This window comes from Podarcis raffonei, chromosome 7, assembly GCF_027172205.1.
Source record: "Podarcis raffonei isolate rPodRaf1 chromosome 7, rPodRaf1.pri, whole genome shotgun sequence".
NCBI classification, from domain to species: Eukaryota; Metazoa; Chordata; class Lepidosauria; order Squamata; family Lacertidae; genus Podarcis; species Podarcis raffonei.
The window spans coordinates 15,839,599-15,859,851 of record NC_070608.1 but is presented as its reverse complement, the minus strand read 5'-3'; the positions used below and the strand labels follow the sequence as shown (position 1 = coordinate 15,859,851).

The following is a 20,253-nucleotide window of genomic DNA, read 5'->3' as shown; positions in this document are numbered from 1 at the left end:
ACTTTGCGACTCTGAGTATATTTCACTGGCGACGAAGGTGGGATCCCGCTGAGCTGACTGCCACACACAGCACCGCAGCACCGCCACCTGCCGCACCGCTGCCTCGCACCGTGTATCCAGGCTTCAGCTCCGGGACACAAGGAACTCAAAATGGCAACCGACAGCAGCTTCTCGCCGTTCAACCCAGCATCTGGAGACTGGGAAGTGTACGCCTCCCGTTTCACCTTCCTCCTAGAAGCCAAAGGGGTCACCGATGAAGAAGACACCAAGAAGAGGGCGATATTCTTCAGCGTCTGCGGAGAGGAGACGTTTGAAATCGCCCGGGCTCTCCTTGCGCCTGAAGACGTAGCTACTGTTCCATACAAAACAATAATGGAACAGCTGAAGGGGCACTTTTCGCCGCAGCCCTCAGGGGTGGCTCGTCGAAATGCCTTCTACGCAAAGCGGCAAGCCCCTGGGGAAACCATAACTGGGTTTGTGACCTCTCCCCGCCAAGCCGCCCGGTTCTGCAACTTCTCAGAGCTGGAGAACATGCTTCGGGACCGCCTCGTCGGTGGCCTGAAGGATGAGAAGCTGCAACGACGCCTCTACGCTAAGAAGGACCTAACGTTCCAGGTCGCTCTGGAGGAGGCCCTGGCAACGGAAGCTGCCGAGAGGTCGACGCAAGAGGCACGGCCGAGCCAGCCGTCCCAACCGAGGGTCCACCGCGAAGACCTCACCGACGACTCAGGATCCGACAGGGAGGAGGTGCACAGAGTACAGCAGCGCACTCAAGCAGCCCACATACCACAGCTGCCTCGACGAGAAGGAGGGAACTGCGCAAGCTGTGGAGAAAGTCACGAGAGGAGGACCTGCCGTTTCCGCAACGCAGAGTGCAGGCAGTGCAGAAAATCGGGACACATCGCCCAGGTGTGTCGGGCTCGGCCCACCCGACGCCAGACATCAGATGACCAATCCAAGAGCCCCAGGTTCCGGGGCCCAACGCACCAAGGCGTACATAACACCTAGGTTTTGTAACTTTCTGGCATGGGCTTCTTCGTTTTGCAGAAAACACCACCTCAGGCTGCGTCCCCTTTGGAAACAAAATTAATATTTTTGTTTGCATTTAGAAACAAAATATAGCAGCACTCCTAGCGCCTCCCAGAGCAGCATTCTATGATCTGATTTGCAGATGTGCTTCTGGGCAGATTGTGCCTCTTTCCCTTTCATAGAGGAAATCTTCCCATTGACAGTTCATAGCGATAAACCTTCCATACAAACAGCAAGAGTCTTGCTGGATCAGACTGTTGCTGTCATGAAGTCAAACCACTGCATTACCGGCACCAAAGTGACCTTCCCGGGGTGCAAGCCTGGGCAGTGTGTCTGGAGGTCCTAGGCTGCCCAGACAAGACCCCCCCCCCTCAGCCTCACTGATGTGGTCCAAAGGAAAGCAGAGCAAGACATTTGACATCTGCACCATCTAAGGGGCTCCAATCTGGATTTGTGTAGGGTTTACTCCTGAGCCTTTTCTGTCGGAAGTGCTGGAGGGTGCCACCGCACAGCCCCCAAACTGAGACAAACCTCTCCTTGTGGAGTGCAGCCGTGGACGTTCATAACCCTTCAGTCCCAGTGCGCAGCAGTGACACATACCCGAAAATATGTGCACTCTCAAGCAGCAGAGTAAGGCTGGAAGCTGAGGCGATGAGGTGTGACATCTAAGTTATATATTCAGGACAAAGCAATCATGGCGTCCTCTCACAACTTCTCCAAGAGAGAGAGAGTAAATAGTACAGAAGTACAATCCAACGGAACAGATAGGACTGGCTTCCGTTCCCACACTTTCCAAGCATGGAATGTAAACACAGACATGTAACAATCCCACATCAACAGGAGAATGAAAATGCTGACACCCTCCCCCTTTTCATGGTAACCATTGCTGCATTAACACAGCTGTACACAATCTAACCCAGTGGTTTAGGATCAGCGTCTTCCTTCTCCTAGATGACCTACCTTCCCTGGTTGATGAGCCCCATCTGCCCCTCATTTCCCTCTGCAGCACATGCAGAAACCATCTGCTTGAACGTTGGACCCCACTATTGGTCTCTTCCGCTCATTTTGCTGGAGCCTGCCTGCTTCGCATACAGGGTCAAACGAAAGGCCCATCAACTTCAGCATCCTGTATCCCACAGAGGCTGATCATTCCCATAAGGGAATGAAGGAAATAGCCCGCTCCCATCATTGCTCCCTGGAACAGTAACAAGTTGCACCTGAACCTGTAATTGTCATACAGCTATCATCATTACACATGTATTGAGGCATTGGTAAAGTCACCCATGTAAACATATTAACACCCTGTCATGTTCAAATGCACTTACCATGCGAGTCAACATTACCTGTAGCATGCTGCCACAGTGCAAAGTGTGTTTAAAATGTGACAGGGCATGAGTGACATGCTGCAATACAGGAGAATTTTAGCTGTGACTCACATCCAATGTGTTTCATCCACAGCAAGGAGTCTACAAATAGGGCAAGACCTGTTTAGATATCATTGGCCAAGTCCAAAGAGATAGCATGGTGACCTGTCTCCCATCCCACCCCAGCCCTGTATTCACAAGCAGGTTTTAAAATTTGATTTTAATATGCCTTCTGTGACTGAGATGGGTTGCAGTACCATGGGCAAGAAATATATAAACACCCCACATGTACGCATATCTCAATTTCCTTCTTTCAGTAGGAAAGTATTTGTACACTGCATTTTTAGCTTTTCAAAACACTTCAGTTTTATCTATAAAATAATTCCAATGCATTTCAACATTGTTACATGATTAACAGAAAATCCCAAGGATTTTAACTATTGCTGCAAAAATCCCAATAACCCCATTCCAAATTTGAGCCACCAGTCTGTATGTTCTCTTCAGTCAGTAATCAGTATTACTTCTTATGAAACGGGTCTTCTAGAATTATAAACTTTAAGTCCATTCTGCACTGAAGAACGAGCATATTTTGTCAGCAACGCACCAATCGTTTGCTTCTCTGAACATAAGTCCCTGCAAAAGAGAATACAAGCACTATTCATGCAACTTCAAAGACCACACAGAAAGACCATTTGCTTCAGTTACTTTTAAAGCACTCCAAATCAAATTATTGATTTATCCCTAGTATTACAGTGCACCATATCAAATGCCACACACTCTGGATTGAAGAACAGCAGTGGAAACAAGGAACAAAGTAACAGGAAAAGGTGCAGAAGGAAATGAGAAAGTTGGGTTGTGAACAGCTTCGAAAGCAAGGAGACTTAAGTTTATTCTGCAAAAAGTGAAGCCATTCCATTAAAGGATATGAAGATGTTCATGGTGAATTGTGCTCCGTGAAACAAAAAATGAGGTATGTTTATGATTCTGTAACATTCAGTATTTTTATTACTTACTGTATATATGGAGCTATATCAGCTTCTGTCCATTTCTCCCTAATAGCGAATAAACTGTTAAATCTTTCCTGGTTATCTTCTGGTAAGTCTTCAACATTTAGCAAGGAAATGGTTTCTGGTCTGGAGGATTTGTCCACAAGCACCAACCCCTTGAAATAAGAAGATATAGAAAGCAGAATCATTGCATTTTGTCCTGCTCTTACTTTGAAGAGCTCAGGGTTGGTGAACCCTCACCTTTCCTCATCCTCACAAAAACCATAAAAGGTGGGTTTTGAACTCTGGCCTGATCCACTCAAACACAGTGAGTCTCCTCCTGCAGAGCAGTTCCATTTTCTCCTGCCTTGAGAACACAGTTCTATACCTGACACACAACGTTTCCATGGATGTAAATTGCTGGCTTTATTTTACCTTTAACTGGTCCTGTCTAGTCGTCATTCCTTCAGGGACGCTCTGCTGCCATACTTCCTGGAATTCTGCAAGACTGAATTTGACTGCGTTTTGTAAGAGCATCTGTGCTGTTGCTCTGCATATCTTCTCTTCATCCATTTCAAAGTAAGTCTCGCCTAGGAATGAGTATTAAGAACACAAGAAATTATGGGTGGTAGTCAACTAAATTTTACTCACAGCAGACCCACTGAGATAAAGGAACATGACTAAATTAGGTTCATTAATTTCAGTGGGTCCACTCTCAGCAAAAGATAATTAAATACCATCCTTTATCTGAATTCTTAAATAAAAACCCAGTCACTTTAAAATTATGCAGTTTGGGCAAATTTGGATATATCGTAAGTGTGCCCTAACAATGTATATTCACCAGTGAGTATGCTGTCAGTTTTAGAGTAAAAAGACACCACAAGTTAGGGACCCAACCACTGTCACTCTCCTTCTCCCTCATCCTATGCCCTTTTCTCCATGACTGAGGCTTGGCTGCAAGCAAAGCATGTGGCACAAACCTGGATTTAAACTGGATGATACAATGACCTATATAATGTACATGAGAAGGTTTAAACTTCTAGGCAAGAATTTTAGATTTGCATAACAGCAATTGTGTTTCACAGCAAAGGTATAAACAAACAGGTTGTCTCTATTACAGCTAATTTGGCACAAATGCTATTGACATTTGACCAGATACACTGTCTTCACTTTTGTCAATCCCTGCCTACAACTACTTAATCAGGTGCTTTGACATTATTACTTTTAAAAAAACATGCACTCATGAACTAACTTACCTTCATCAATGTATCTCTTTCCATAACTCACAAGAATGTGCTCTATCATTTCCCTGGAACAAATGTTTTGTCTACTTTTAGTATATGAACCAAAATTATATTACCATGTGTTACAGAATTTGGCCATCTAAGTTGATTCTCATATTTCTTCAGGTTTGGGGGGAAAAACACACCTGTACTTAAATTTGTAAACAGCAACTGGGTTTTCCCCATTCTCCTACTGTTTGCCAGAAACTGTGCCTGTATTCCTTTCGTTATGATGCCAATGGGAACTCTTTTTGTCTGTTTGGGGATCATAGCTGCATAATTGGGGATAGGGTTAAGCATCCCCATGTGTTGATGTTCCACTCATAGCTGTCAACCTTCCCTTTTTTTGCGGGAAATTCCCTTATTCCAGTGCCGTTTCCCGCTGCTATCCCGGATTGTTAGATATTCCATAGACTGTCCCCGGGACAGGTGAGGCTGCTGATCCCTTATTTTTGAGGCTGCTGATCCCTTATTTTCAAATCTGAAAGTTGACAGCTATGGTTCCACTGAACATCCCCTAGAGCACCTGCTGATATTTTATGTATCTGAAGTGGTCCAGAGGATGGAGCTGTTATAACCAACAGAACAAGAGCACCTTCAGAATGAAAAATGGGGGTGAGGGTGGGCCCTTCTATTCTGGACTAAAATGCTAGACTAAAATTCTGGACCTTACATTTTTATGCAAGGGTTAACAAAAGAACTTACTTGGGCTCTAAAGGTCCAAGTTCTTGAAGACATATGCTTAAAGGGACCTTGCTGAATGGCCAGGACTCGGTATATATCAATTGTGTCACATGATTCAACAATTTCATCTCATAATCAAAGTCTAGAATCCGCCAACAACCTGCCAAGCAGAGAAGCAAGAAGTTAATCAAAAACCAGCAGAAATGGTAAAACTTCTTCTATGAAAGTAGACTATGATCTTCCACATCTTTTTAAACAAGAGGCACTTGTCATATGCTAGCCAAGTACCCATTGTTATGATACCGGGGACAATTCATACACTGCAGATATGTTTTGCAGTTGTCCAAAAAAAGGTTCTCTTCTATGTACGCATGCGCGCACACGTGTGCTCCTCTACATGCACACCCAAATGGTGTTCAAGTTTACAGCCTGTTACTTTGTCTCATAGAACTCAATGGGAGCCCCTGAAAATGGAACCCAACCTTATCTGCACAGCCTCTATCCTGAAAAATGGAGTGCCACACAAACAACACAAAAATTGGCTTTTAATAAAAACTGAGGAAAGCCAGCTAGAGTAGGAATAAGAAAATGCTGTGCTACTTTTCTGGAAAAGAGAGCTTCCTACCGTCACCATAGCCACCGTGGTCAGTCAAAATAAGATACGCCCATAATTATCCATCAAAATCCTTGCAAGTAATTTTAATCCACTCCTTTTCATGTTACAATACAGTAGAATCAAGTAAATCAACCTTTAAAGCTCAGAAACCTTTAGATAAGAAGAAATTCTAAGAGACAGGGAGAAAACAATGCAAATAGACCCCCCCACATTAAAAATATGAGCTCCAAATTATCCCCAAATACCGTCAATTTGGCATGCTTTTAGACCCTTCAGTTGATCCATTATTTCTTCCTCACTTGCTTGGACTTGATCTAGTAACTCTTCTGTTGTGTACTGTAAAAGACACACAAAAGTATTAAGCCAATATTTATTCTCATACTAGACTTTATGACTATCTGTCTGTAAGGGTTATAGCCAATGAATTTATACTGTTAGCATGCAATGGGACTTCTTCTCCTCTCCTGTGACCACCCCCTTCTCTTTTGTTAGGTTGGGGAAACCCCAGAACATATTGAGAGGGATGTGGGGAAGGTGAAAGTACTTGCACTAATGGGACAACTACATTTCCTTGGATACAACCCTGAATCTCCATTGACATTGATAATGCTACATCCCACAGTGAGAACGGGGTGTAGGAAAGAGAGATGATGTATGTTACTCTCAAACTGGACAAGCATACACTGCACCAATCCCAAGTGCTTGCAGCATGCAAGTCCTATCTCAGCACATGCCTCACTTATCATAATGACAGATACTTAAGTAACAATGTCAAAAAGAGGAAAAGGAAAAAACCCCATCAACTTATTTTTAAGATTTGTGAAGTAATTCAAACTCTTTAAAATATTTTTTTTCTGACACCTTTAATTGTTTTGAATTATGTGTTAAATAGAGTAGATTCCCATCTTCTTGAACACCATATCCACTAATCTGTTGGTTATAGAGAAGCCAAACGGAATGAACCTTCTGGTACTCTTGGAGCTAGCTTTATGCTTTGAAACATAGGCCTTTGAGAACTAGCATTGGGTAACAGAGAAGGTGAAGCAGAGGATTCAAAGTTCATCTCTGCTGTGAGCTTGTTAGGTGACCTTAGCCAAGTCTCTCTCGCTCTCCCTTCTGACTCAGCTCACTCCCACCAAGAGGGAGAGAATAATACACACTTTTACCTTACAGGATAGGTGTAAGGTAGGGCAGTGTTTAATATCACTTGATATTCACCAGTTACACTCATTACCTTGCAATCGTTTAATAGCTTCATTTCTATTCTTTCACAAGAGCAATCTAAACTATGCATTTTTTAAAAGCTGATGCCCAAGAAGCTTTTCCACCAACTCCTCTCCCATGTTTACCTTTGATTTAGTCGAACTTCTCTCGTTTTCACTGTCTGGTCCTTCATAAGGATTTTCCATCAGAAGTTTCTTGAGTTTCTTTAACTTAGGTCGGCATCTTCTTAGTTCCCAGTAATTATTGGAGAAGCCTGCAATCTATAGCAATAGCCTTAATTGGAATTTGCCATGACTAATATTTAAATCTGTTAGTCACAGACAGAGATCCCCTGATCAGCATCAGACCTTGTGATGAAAATATCAGGATGCCCCTCTGTTTGGCATATTAGATGCTCCTTCGGAGGGCACCTTTCCAGTTTCCAACGGAAGGTAGCCATTGAGGTGGCGAGAAGAAGAATGAATGCAAAAAGGAGAAACGTGTTCCCAAAAGCAACAACTAAGAAAATGTATAAGCTCAATGTGTTGCAGAACACAAGTTTCATCTGCGGGAGCAATCTTAAAACTTCAAAATGTTGTAGAACAGCTGAAGCTGCTTGCACAAACATTGCTGCCTAGCAGGTACTGTAGGGAAGACCCTTTTGCAGAACACATTTCTCCTTTATGCATTATTTATGGTTCCGTGCCTCCTTCCTGTTCTTTTTGCATTTGGGCGGTGGCCAATGAAAAACAAACAGGACTTGCCCTATGAACGTGCAGGGCTATAATAACTCCTGTATCTGCTTCATGGTCTTCTTGCCACCAAAATGGCAACTTTCAAATAGGAAAAGAATTCATGCTAGTGTTCTGTCACATACACTTTTTCTTTAAGAAAAGTAAGACTCTTATAAATCATGCAGCTAGAAATGGGGGGAAAATAATGCTATGTACGGCACCTGGGTCATCCAACCACCAATACCAGCCCTGTGTTCTAATTCCTGTTCAGCCATTAACTTTTTTATGTTATCTTGGATCAATCCTCCTTATTCCGCTAACCCAAATCATAGAATTGCACTAAGCATAAGACAGGACCACCCCTTATAAACCACTTTGAATGCCATGGAAGGAAGGAAGGAGGGATATAAATGTGATAGATTTTTTTTAAAGAGTATATAAATGGGAGTGGGTTAGAACCTACATTTTCAAAGATAGTTAGCCATTTGCAGTTGGCTTCAGAAAAGTCTCTCTCTCTCACTCACACACAAAATACCTGAGTGTAAAGTATATTAGAAGCTGTCTTGTTTATACCAAGCTGCTCTGGAGTTTCACAGCCAGGTATGAAAAGCAATGTATTAGAGGTATCTGCTATTTTCATGTCATATGTTTTATCTTTACTGCATAACACAGCATGTTCATCGCGGTCTCCACGGATCACCAGGCTGCAAAACAAAACAAAACAAGACAATTAAATACAGAGTCACTGCAGCAATGGTTTGTTTGGGTTTTTAAAGCAGCATTTACTTCTGAATAGCAAGCAAACTTTTAAAATAATGAAAGGATGCTAGGTTTCAATTGTTACTAATGTTACTATATATCAGGATATTATGTATAAAAACAGCAAATTTGACTTGCTCAATGTTAAAAACAAACAAGCAAAAAACCAGCCAAACTCTAACTTCATTCTCCCCATTTGATTCACAACATTTGGGCCCTAGTTCAACACATGCTTCACTGTGTTGTTGTTATTTTTAACAACCCAGAAGTGCAGACAATAAGGCAGGCCACAAGTCTTTGCTATTTCAGTACACTTTGTTGTGCATACAGACTGTACAAATACAGTGGTGCCTCACAAGACGAACGCCTCGCAAAACGAAAAACTCGCAAGACGAAAGAGTTTTCTGTTTTTGAGTCATTCCGCAAGACGAATTTCCCTATGGGCTTGCTTCGCAAGAAGAAAGCCCATAGGGAAATCTCCGGGGACCTCTTTTAAATGCTGGCGGTGGGGAGCAAAGCCTTTCGCCCCCCTCTGGCCTTCAGAAGAGGTCCAGGAAGGCCGGCGGGGGCCGAAAGGCTTTGCTCCCCACCGCCAGCATTTTAAAAGCGGTCCGGGATAGCAGGGAAGCGCACACTTTCCCGCTATCCCGGACCGCTTTTAAAATGCTGGCCATCGGGAGCAAAGACTTTCGCCCACTGCCGGCCTTCAGAAGAGGTCCTGGAAGGCTGGCGGTGGGAAGAAAAGCCCTTGTCCCCACCCCCCAGCCTTCAGAAGAGGTCGGGGGACAGACTGTCCCCGGACCTGGTCTGAAGGCGGTTTCCATAGGAAAGCATTGATTGATTTTAAATGCATTCCTATGGGAAACCGTGCTTCGCAAGACGAAAAACTCGCAAGAAGAAAAAACTTGCGGAACGAATTAATTTCGTCTTGCGAGGCACCACTGTATGTCCTGCAAGTCTAAGGCTGCACCACTCTGCAACCCACTAAGGTGTAACCAGAAGTATAAATGCTTACAATCCTGCATACAGGATGCATCCAACGGAAGTCACTAACCATCAGGACTTATTGAAGAGCAATCTGATAAAACATGAATGCATTCCAACCCACAATTTCTAAATGTTGATCATCCTGCTTTGACATAAAGGCAGGTACGGTAGTTCTCTGTTTTCATCTGTAGTCCACGTGGGAGCTACCTAGGAAATGCTATTAACCCTCCCCGCCGCGTGGGGTCGCTGTACAATAGAGCCAAGCCCAACCACAGAGCCGAGTGCTAGAAAGTACCGTTTTACCCGCTCTTTCCCCCCCCCCGGCAGCGTGCGCATGCGTACCTCCGCCCCGCTTCCAACTCGGCGCAAAGCTCCGGCTCCAACTGCAAGAGGCGGCACTCTCCGGCGTCCGCCGCCTGGGCGCTGAAGCTGAGGCACTGCGCCGCGGGGAGCAGCTCCGCCGGGTCCAACTTGGCGACGTGCAGGGTGGCGTCTACTTCCTCGCGGCTCCTCATCCTCGGTTTTGGGGCGGGGGGGGCGGCCCGTAACGGAAATAACGGCCTCCTCCGACGTCTCCTAGCAACGGCGCGCGGAGGGAAACGAGGCCTGCTCCAAAAGCGCGCCAAAAACCGCTCGGAGTGGGCGGGGCCTGACGCTCGAAGTGTCTGATTGGTAGGTAGGAGGGGGCTTAAAGCGGCAAGGCTGTGATTGGGCGCGAAGGTAAAATTTGCTGGCGCTCTTGCGGGTGTACTGAGCGCGCGGCTTTTACTTAAGGGTTGATTCTGTGGTTCTTGTGCATGTTCGGTGAAATAGAAGATGGGAGGGAGGGAAGATTTTTTTTTTTTTAATCCCTGTAAATTTTTAAGAAGTTAAAGCTTCTGTGTTCTCTGTTTAAAAAAATTACTCCTAATCCAGAATTATTTCACTAGTGTTAAGTTGAGATTCCTGCATTGCAGGACTACATAAACCCTATGGTATCCTCCAGCTGTACAATTCTATGATTCTGTGTTGGATTATTTGCAATTAACTTTCCTATTTCTACAGTATTCAGAACGCAATGCTCTTCACAGTTTACAGTATCTTTAACTATTTGCACCACACAAGCAAAAAAAAAAAAGAGCATGGAAGGGTTTTTGCTTTTTTAAAAAAGGAAAAGGAAAAGGTTTTTCCATCTAGACTTATGCATATTTATGCAAATGTTAATCCAGTGAATTCAGTGGAGTTTACATAGAAACAAGATTGCCAGCTGCCCATGAACTGGGCTTGGTGACTTAGCAGCTGCCAATGCAGTATCTTTAGGATTGGAATGGCATGATCCTGTCTGGCTGCAACCAATAACCGTGTTGCAGCTTCCAGACCATTTTTCAGGGAAGACCCATGTAGAGCACATTGCAGTATATATTACCTCTAAATGGATCAACACCAGACTGCCTCTCCTTTTGAGTTTGGGAGCAGGTTAAAGGCTGTATAAAGAACTATGTTTTGCTCTTCATGTGGCTTCCCCCTGTAGTGAACCACAAAGGTGCAGATTGGATCGTCTTCCTGGGCAGTGCAGAACAGTATTCCCAGGCTCTGGACCAGGCTCAGCAAACTCAAGCTAGCCCCTGGCTCCTCCTAAATGGAAGGACGGTCCATAGCTTTGTGTTTCGGCTGGAACTTTGGAGCACCTTTGGTCTTTTCAGTCTTGTTTCTGGCACAACTCCTGGCTCCTCTCTTGACAGGTGCTCACAGCTCTTGCGCCAAAGATTGTGGGTGCCCACAACAAAGGGCTTCAACTTTGCCCATTGACTTTGTGGGGCCTCAGCCCCACAAATATATTATAGTGGGTGCCAAAGCACCCATGGCCTCCAGTGCTCACAGCTTAGCCTTGTGGGGTGGTCACACAGATGTGAAAGCAACAAGGGAAGCCTTGGGATGGGCAGAAGTGTGTTGCTGTTCCTTTGTTGCTGCCCACTTGCAGATTGCTGTGCCCTTCCTAGCCACACTGTTGAGGCAAATAGCAACTGCCTCACCATTGGTGACCAACTAGGCAACCCTTTGTCCATCATTGAAGATCTTCTATTTCTCAAGGGGAGACCGTTATAGTGCAGGGATAGGTAATCTTTGGCCTTCCAGTTGCTGTTGAATCCTCAGTTCTTACTTCTCCCAGCCAGGATTGCTAATGGGAAGGAATAGAATGGTCTGAGAACATCTGTAAGACCACACATTCCCCACCCCTATTGAAAGGCACTCCTCAGTCTCATTCTATGCCCAAATAAAGCTACATGGGGGCAGACTGTCACAGCACATACAAAGTGAAACCTGTTGCATTGACAAACGTGATACACAACTAGAAATCTACTCCAGAAAGCTCAAGAGATACTGATTATTCATTTCCTGCTTGCTTTCACTGCTGGAGAAAGTTTGTGGCATGTACCTTCTCATAAAAACCTTACTGATTCTAACAGCTGGATTCATTCTTGCAAATGGAGCACATTATTTGGGAATGGGATCACACACTGGCTTGTGGTCTTCAGCATGTGATTGTGTCACTGTCTTAATTCATCTTTTTGCAGAACTGTAACTGAGCACTGACCTATTGCAGAAGGGTGTGGGAAGGATAAGTGATGGCAAATACTTGTGGGGTCTGTGCATGTTTCAAGTGCTACTATTGCTTGAGTTTGCAGGATCACATTTGGTACACAGCTCCTTGCATGTACTTGTAGCATACTGTGATGCAGGTGGTGTAGAATACTTTGAAGGGTAAGTATGACTTAACATGTAGCATGTTTGTGGACTGCTGTAAAATGTACATATAGATATTTGGTTTGGATTTGGTTAGCAGCCACCAAAATGAAAGAACCAACTTTAATAATAATTTTCAGACTTTTAAAAGGCTTGGTGATGATATAAAAAACAGAGGGTTTTTGCCTCCTCTTTTGGTTTCTCGTGAGCCTCTGATCATATCAGTCAAGGCTGTTTGTGGCAAAAATGGAAGATGACTAGCACAGATAACTGTCATAAATTGAGGCAATTATAATGGGGCCGATTGACTTCTAGAGAAAAGAGGTGCTGAAAATTGCCCACAAACATACTGTGGGTTTGTCAATTGCCTAGTGTAGCTTGGCCTAAAAAGCTAGTTGTGTTTGTTCTTTTAACCACAGGATGTCTATTGTTTAGGTGTGACGAGTTTGTGAATTGTGTGTGACGTTAAACATGTTTTGGAAATAGAGCAGAGTGGACACAACCAGTGTGGTGGTCCTTGGTATTAGTAAGTATTGATGTGTATAGAATTAAAATTCTAAATTTCTAGAACAGCACAGAACAGTTAGATAAGATATCCTCTTAAATAGTAATGTAAATCACAAGCTATCCTCTTCAATAGCAATGTAAATTACAACAACTAACGTATGGGGACCATAATATCTACTGAGCAGATCCGAAATGCAGCAGAGACAACTAGCCCCACCCATCCAATATACAAGTATGTATTTGTAGATAGCAACTGAAGTGAGAATGCTGCCGCTATCCCCCCAACTTAAGCTCACATTAGAAGGTAACTAAATATAAGGTTTATTTGCACATAATTGCAGACTGAGGGTATGATGGAAGGCTCACAGCATTAGCACTCCCAACAGATCCTGCAACCCTCATTAGATTTCTAGTGGGACCACCAAAGCCATAGATTTGTATTTTGCACAGAGTAAGTCACACTTGCGTCTCATGCAGGCCTAGTTCAAGACTGCCAATCTCTCCTGTTGTTGGGGACTGGCTGGGCAAAAATTCTATTTCTGTTTTCCTAAACGTACGTCATAAAATGGCCTAGTTTGCACATAATGCTAAGCCATGGTTTGTTAAATTACTTCTCTGAAGCCATTATTTGTTGTTGGTTTATAATCCTTGGTTTGTTTTAGCTATTGTGGCTTGGAGTTATGTCCCATCTGAGCATCTTTTCCTGAGTTGTTTAGCCATTCCTCAGATCCTTACTGAGCTACAAAGGAACAAGGCAAGAGCAGCTGGAAAACAAAACAAAAAATGGAGATAAAGCTGTGGTTTATTTGATCATCTGAGGGACAACTTGTGGTTAACTCATGGTCTTTAAAAGAAACCATGGCTGGACATTAAGTGTGAATCAGGCCAGTGAAGTGACACTGTAACAACCAAATTGGGTAGTTGCAAAGTTGTGATTATCTCCCTCGCCCCCAAATTGCTTTTCCTAGGAGATAATCTCACGCACATAAGGTTTGTTGTTTTTTAATAGGCAGAATAAAATAAAAGCTAAACATAATTGAAACTGGGGGGAAATCAAGTTCTAGTTGCACCTGATCGAAATGAAAACTAAACATTACATTTGATGGACTTCAGGTAAAAGCAAAACTAGAGAACTGACATGATTTCATTAGATAAATGGAAACAAAGCAAATAAACACATGGCAGAGAGTCTTATTTCTTTTGCTGAGCTGTTGTGCAATTACTTGCATGGTAAGTTTTTGAAGCGTTGGCACCAGCTTAATACATTTTGCTGCCTGTTGAGAAGGGTGATTTCTCCCACTCCAATCCAAAATCTGATTTGAGTCGCAGTTGAATCTTGCTTCCATGCTATTGATGGACCACCGTCTTCCACAGCACTTGGAGGTAGTCAGCTTGCTTAGGTAATGTAATGTAGTCCACAGGGCCAGGGCAGGGAAGAGACCACTTGCCTCCACATTACCCTTCATCTGCTCCCTGGGACAGTCACTCTACTTTGACTGACGACAGAGTTACTCAGGGATGTTACATTGGGCCAGGAAATAAGGCAGAAATAAGCAATGGGTTCTGGCTGCAGAATAGTGAAGCCACGGAAGGAAGGAAGGGAGTAAACTGTGAACATTTTGAGCAGCAACAAAAAGAAAAGGACATATGACAATACTCAGGGGGGAAATCAAATTATTTCTCATTAGTACAGGAAGTTTGAAGCCGGTTGGTGGATTCCCAAAATACAACCCTTCCGGATCTCAATTTGTCAAGAAATAGTTAAATTGTTAACCGTGTGGTCACTTCCCCACCTCAGTTTGTCTGAAGCTGGAAATGTACCCACACACTGCAGAGAGATGGTGTCCCATTCATCATTAGCTGCCAGGGGAATTATTACCAGACACACTGGAAAAATTTAAATCTCTGGCTCCGGCCTGGTGGAACGCACTGCCTCATGAGACCAGGGCCCTGCAGGATCTGATTTCTTTCCGCAGGGCCTGTAGGACAGAGTTGTTCCACCTGGCCTTTGGCTTGGAGCCAATTTGCTTCCCTCCCTCCCTCCCTCTCTTTCTTTTTTCTTTTCCTTCTCCTCCTGCAATGAGGCTACATTTTAATATTTTAATCTTCCATTATTTTAATGTATTTTATTTTTGTTTTTAAGTTGTAATCATTCATCTTGTTTTTATTATTGCTTGTAAGCCGCTCTGAGCCCGGCCTTGGCTGGGGAGGGCGGGGTATAAATAAAAAATTATTATTATTATTATTATTATTATTATTATTATTATTAACCTGGTACAACAAACTGTGGGAGATAGCCTTATTGGGAAAAACTCCAGACTAAACGTCTTTCCTTCTGCAGTGTTGGATGGCAGGTTGAGAGGAGTTCCCTACCAGGACAGACTTTGCCCGTGTGCTCAAGACATCGATTCCATAAAACATATTTTGTTGCATTGTGCAAAATATGAGCAAGCCAGGGCTGAACTGATACTACCCTTGCTGGTACCTTTCCCAGGAAAATCAGAGGCTCACTATGTCAGGTTCCTATTGGAAGACTGGACAAATTCTAGAACATTAGCAGTGGCAAAGTTTTTATCGGCGGTTGCAAGAACAAATAATCCCTATATTCTGAACAAAATGCTTGTTTAACCTGGAGGTAGGCTGTATGAATTGTGCATTGCTTTGTAACGATTTGTTGGGTCTCTGGACCGTAATAAAGATAGATAGATAGATAGATAGATAGATAGATAGATAGATAGATGGGAAAAACTCACTTGCACTTTAAGAGTAGCAAGAGGCCAAAACAAATTATTTGTAATATGGTTTGATGTTATTAATTATGTAAAGGATGACTTGCACAATTTGAACCTGTGACCAGCATTCAGATCCATGGTTGCTCTAAGACGACAATCTCCCCCCCCCCCCAATATGCTCTCTATATACATCAATGCATAAGTCCAAGACAAGACTTTCTGTTTTCTGTTTATAGTTAAGAAATGTATAAATAAACTCCTAATTGGTACCCTTCCTACCCCTGCACCCTGAATTTTTCTTTGTTTATTGCATATTTCTGTATTTATTTCTTGAACTAAGTCCCTTCCACATTGTATGGTTATGCTGAATCTTTGTATTCCATAAAATCAATAAAAATTACCCAACAACATCTGAGAATAGTCTACCTTAATAGGTGTTACTCCAGCCATGCTAGCTGTAAGGCACCATAGAATTCATCAAACGTCAGACCAGCCATGGTGGGTCTAAAATGGATGACAGCAATTTAAAAGTCCAGCTGCGTGCAACGTGCTTGGGTGTTCGAACCTTGTACCGAAGAGAATTGACAGCCAATGTGTGACTTTGGCACCTGTGTTGACACTACTTGATAAGAAAAGCATGTCTGGTAAGATGCCAAGGAGACCATCATCAGACAGCACTGCTGATGGCAAAACCATAACAAACTTGGATTGTTTTGGGGGAAAATGTAGATATCTAATGTGTCTCCAGCAGGAACCTCACACCCAAGGCCAAATGTAGCCCTCCCAGAAGGTTTCTGGACTGATCGTTGTGAATCAAGAAACCATTTTGTTACAATCGTCTCTTTTCCACTAGGGCAGGAGCATGTGTAAATTCAAACCCAGGTTAACTACTGGCACATGAGCTTTGTGCGAGAAAATCAGGATAAATGTGAAATACACAGGTCATCTGCAGGAGCTCCCCAAATGCTTTTGTTATCCTTGTTTCTGTATTTCATTTCCCTCTGGTCGCACTGTTTACAATTCTGCCCCCCCCCACAGGTGTACACTTGTAACTCAGGATAACATTTTATGCATCTGATGAAAGGCAGTCTGCTCCATGAAAGCTTGTGCCATAATAATAAATGTGCTAGGGCTCATAGAATGGTAGAGTTGGAAGGGACCGCAAGGGTCATCTATTCCAACCCCCTGCAATGCAGGAGTCTCAGCTAAAGCATCCATGACAGGTGGCCAGCCACCCTCTTCTTAAAAACCCCAAGGAAGGAGAGTCCTTCACTTCCCAAGTCAGACCATTCCACTGGCAAACGGCTCTTACTGTCAGAAAGGTGTTATCCAGTTATTTCCGCCCCTCAAATAAGACACATTGAAATTAATGTGCCTAAATTAGTCCTAATTCATTTCACTAGGTCTACTCTGAGTAGGACTACTGTGGGACACAGCCCTTAGTATTTAAGGTGCTGCAAGGTCTTTGTTGTTTGGTTCTATTCGGTGTGGTTATTTTCTCACAACGGTGTGCAGTGTGGCACAAGCGTACCAGGATGAGTGGAAATGCATGCTGTCACTCAGAAGTCTACCTCAGCCAATGGACCTGTGTAATGCAGAGAGAATTAAAAGAAGCAGAGATAAAGGCAAGACTATGGTGCTGTGGGTTAAACCACAGAGCCTAGGACTTGCCGATCAGAAGGTTGGTGGTTCGAATCCCCACAACGGGGTGAGCTCCTGTTGCTCGGTCCCTGCTCCTGCCAACCTAGCAGTTCGAAAGCACGTCAAAGTGCAAGTAGATAAATAGGTACCACTCCGGCGGGAAGGTAAACGGCATTTCCGTGCCCTGCTCTGGTTCGCCAGAAGTGGCTTAGTCATGCTGGCCACAAGACCTGGAATCTGTACGCCAGCTCCCTCGGCCAATAAAGCAAGATGAGTGCCGCAACCCCAGAGTTGGCCACGACTGGACCTAATGGTCAGGGGTCCCTTTACCTTTTATGCAGTGGAGCAGACCATGTAATCACAGGACACCTCTGACAAACATCTGGAATTAGAGGGCAGGAACCTTCAGAGCAGAGGTTGGTTCAAAAGTTTATATACTGTATATCAGGAATGTCCAAGGGACTGTGATCTACTCCCAGTATAAAAAAAAACAACTGGTAGTGATTTACCCATTGTCATTGGAGGGAGGAGGAGCATGCGTGGGGTGGGTGGGTGGAAAGGGAAGGTTGCCAAGAAGAGTTTGGATTTGATATCCCGCTTTATCACTACCCTAAGGAGTCTCAAAGTGGCTAAGAATCTCCTTTCCCTTCCTCCCCCACAACAAACACTCTGTGAGGTGAGTGGGGCTGAGAGACTTCAGAGAAGTGTGACTGGCCCAAGGTCACCCAGCAGCTGCATGTGGAGGAGCGGAGACGCGAACCCGGTTCACCAGATTACGAGTCCACCGCTCTTAACCACTACACCACACTGACTCTGCCAAGGGTTGCTGAGCTTTTTTGGGGATGATCCTGCGATCTACCAGGGATCTACCGGTAGATCGTGATCTACTGGTTGGACATGCCTGCTGTATATATTACTGATGTACACACCCCAATCTCCAAGCAGTGCGAGATTCCAGATGTTTACCCAGCCCTCTGTTTCCTTGGAATGGGGCATATATATTTCATGATAAATGGTTTACATATAAACAACCTGAGCTTATGGAGGAGGCACTCACAGCATGAAGGCTCTTGCTTGCAAAGTAGGCATTGCCCTATGGGGCTCCACAGCAACTGATCAAAGTACTATTGATTTGACCTTGAAAGAAAATTACAAAAATGTATTAGGAGATCATTTGTGAGGGCCCCCCAAGATTTTGACTGCCCTCTGATTTGATCCTGGAATGTCCCGCGTTTCCATCGGATGTCCCTATTTTCATCGGAGAAATGTTGGAGGGTATGTGACCCCCTAGCCAAAGAGATAAATAACTATTAATGTTTTTATATATGTTAGAAGCTGCCCAGAGTGGCTGTGGCAACCCTGTCAGATGGGCAGGGTACAAATAATAAAATTATTGTGAAATAGCAGGTCCCTATTTTCATCAGAGAAATGTCCTCCCCCTTTTGCTCCACAACAGCCCTGCGAGGTAGAGGCAGATAAGCGTATGGCCCACGGTCACCCGGGGAGAGCTGAACCTGGACCACAGCTGTCAGCTTTCAGATTTGAAAATAAGGGATCAGCAGCCTCGAAAATAAGGGATCAGCAGCCTCGCCTGTCCCAGGGACAGTCTAAGGGATATCTAACAATCCGGGATAGCAGCGGGAAACGGCGCTGGAATAAGGGAATTTCCCGAAAAAAAAGGGAAGGTTGACAGCTATGGCCTGGACCTTGCCAGCTCATGATCTCCCATTCTGCACCACCGCACTTGGCAGGCTGGCTGGCGGAGCCCCGATTGCCTTTCTGTTACTTATACTTAGGAAGAAGAAACGCAGCGCAGCTTCTTAATCGACCACGATCCCCCTTTGACCCATTATTCTCTCCTCCCCCCCCCAGCTGTTGTGGAAGGAAGAAGAACAGGAAGAACTCAGTTAAGTCGAGGGGGGGAAAGGGGAGGGGGGAGCCAAGCAGCTGGAGTTGCTTCCCCTGTTCAGCAAGCAGCAGGAGCGCAGAAAGAAGCGCCGCCTCTCCATTTCGCTAACCCGCTCTGCAATCTTGTGAAAGGTCGCTGGTGGTAAATGAAGAGGGGAGCCCCCCCCTCTCTCCACCTCCCCTTTCAAGCCTTCCCAGCCCCCCTCCGCCGCCGCCGCCGCCCTTGCCCTGAACTGGATCATCCTGCGCCGCAGCTGACATTGAGCGCACGCTTTGCGCAAGCAGCGCCTGTCCCCAGCCAGTGCCGGACGGAGGGGGTCGCTGGTGCCTCGGCTGGATCGCCTCTGCTGCAACCACGTGTCTCCCTCGCCAGCTGCCTGTCACACACCACAACAAGAAAGCCAGTGGGGGGATCTTTTTTGATCGCCAGCAGAAGGAACGCCCGACTTTCCCCAGTCTAGGTGAGTGGAAAGCCCGGGGTGGGTGGTGATAGTTTCTGTTTGAGCTTGGAGAGCCTTCGGTGGCTTTTCCTCCCGTGACTGATGATGCAAGAATGCAATTCTCCAGAGATAGAAAATCTGCTTTTATATTTCTCCCTGCGGCAGGATTAGAGGGGAGGGGAGAAGGGCTGCGTTCCCTTTGACCCGTCCGCAGCTAACATTCCCAAACTGCCGCATGCAAAATTATTGCAACGTGAAATGAAGGGGGGAGAAGGGGGTGGGAGGGATCTGCCCAAGAGCGCTTGAATGCAAGGCTTGCAGGACGGATCGGAGCGAGGCAGCTCCTCGGTTCCTGCAAAGAAGAGAGGAGCGCGCGAGGAGAAAAGGGAAACTTGTGAAAGCCAGGAATAAAACGCGTTTGCGCGTTGCCAGTTGCGAAAGAGCTCAAGGGCGGGAGGTGAAACAGGAGCGCAGCGAGCCAACGGGCGACAGAAGTTTTAATTGAAGCCGGGCAGAAATGGTCTCTGGAGAGCGCAAAGCTTAGAGTGGAAGATGCCACCGTGGGGGACGGAGGGGAGGGGTTAGGCACAGAATTGGGCTGCTGGAGGGGGGCTCAGGGTGTTGTTGAGGTTTCTCAGAGTTGAAAGGGACCCCAG

At 44.9% G+C, this 20,253-nt stretch overlaps 2 protein-coding genes across 2 annotated transcripts in view; one reads left to right on the top strand and one right to left on the bottom strand.

Moving 5' to 3' along the window:
- Positions 1–2,719: 2,719 nt before the first annotated feature.
- Positions 2,720–10,305, bottom strand: DSCC1 (DNA replication and sister chromatid cohesion 1). Its single transcript, XM_053395381.1, has 9 exons — positions 9,988–10,305; positions 8,435–8,603; positions 7,312–7,446; positions 6,208–6,298; positions 5,368–5,506; positions 4,636–4,688; positions 3,815–3,969; positions 3,407–3,555; positions 2,720–3,026 (listed from the first exon to the last, which is right to left on the bottom strand). The coding sequence occupies exons 1-9, from the start codon at positions 10,158–10,160 to the stop codon at positions 2,918–2,920; spliced, it is 1,173 nt and encodes a 390-aa protein (XP_053251356.1). The 5' UTR covers positions 10,161–10,305; the 3' UTR covers positions 2,720–2,917.
- An 8,897-nt stretch (positions 10,306–19,202) lies between these two features.
- DEPTOR (DEP domain containing MTOR interacting protein) overlaps positions 19,203–20,253 on the top strand; it is a 67,275-nt gene continuing 66,224 nt past the window's right edge. Inside the window, exon 1 of the mRNA XM_053395379.1 lies at positions 19,203–19,618. The gene's annotated coding sequence lies outside the window, so the exon portion shown is untranslated. The remainder of the gene's footprint in view (positions 19,619–20,253) is intronic.

Bases quoted from the DNA above. Each gene is read 5' to 3' on its own strand.
- DSCC1 (XM_053395381.1), bottom strand. From the start codon at position 10,160: ATGAGGAGCCGCGAGGAAGTAGACGCCACCCTGCACGTCGCCAAGTTG. The intron at 8,604-9,987 runs GTACGCATGCGC...TTTGTTTTGCAG, and splicing joins GAGTTGGAAGCGGGGCGGAG to CCTGGTGATCCGTGGAGACC. The intron at 3,970-4,635 runs GTAAGTTAGTTC...ACTCATTCCTAG, and splicing joins AAAGAGATACATTGATGAAG to GCGAGACTTACTTTGAAATG.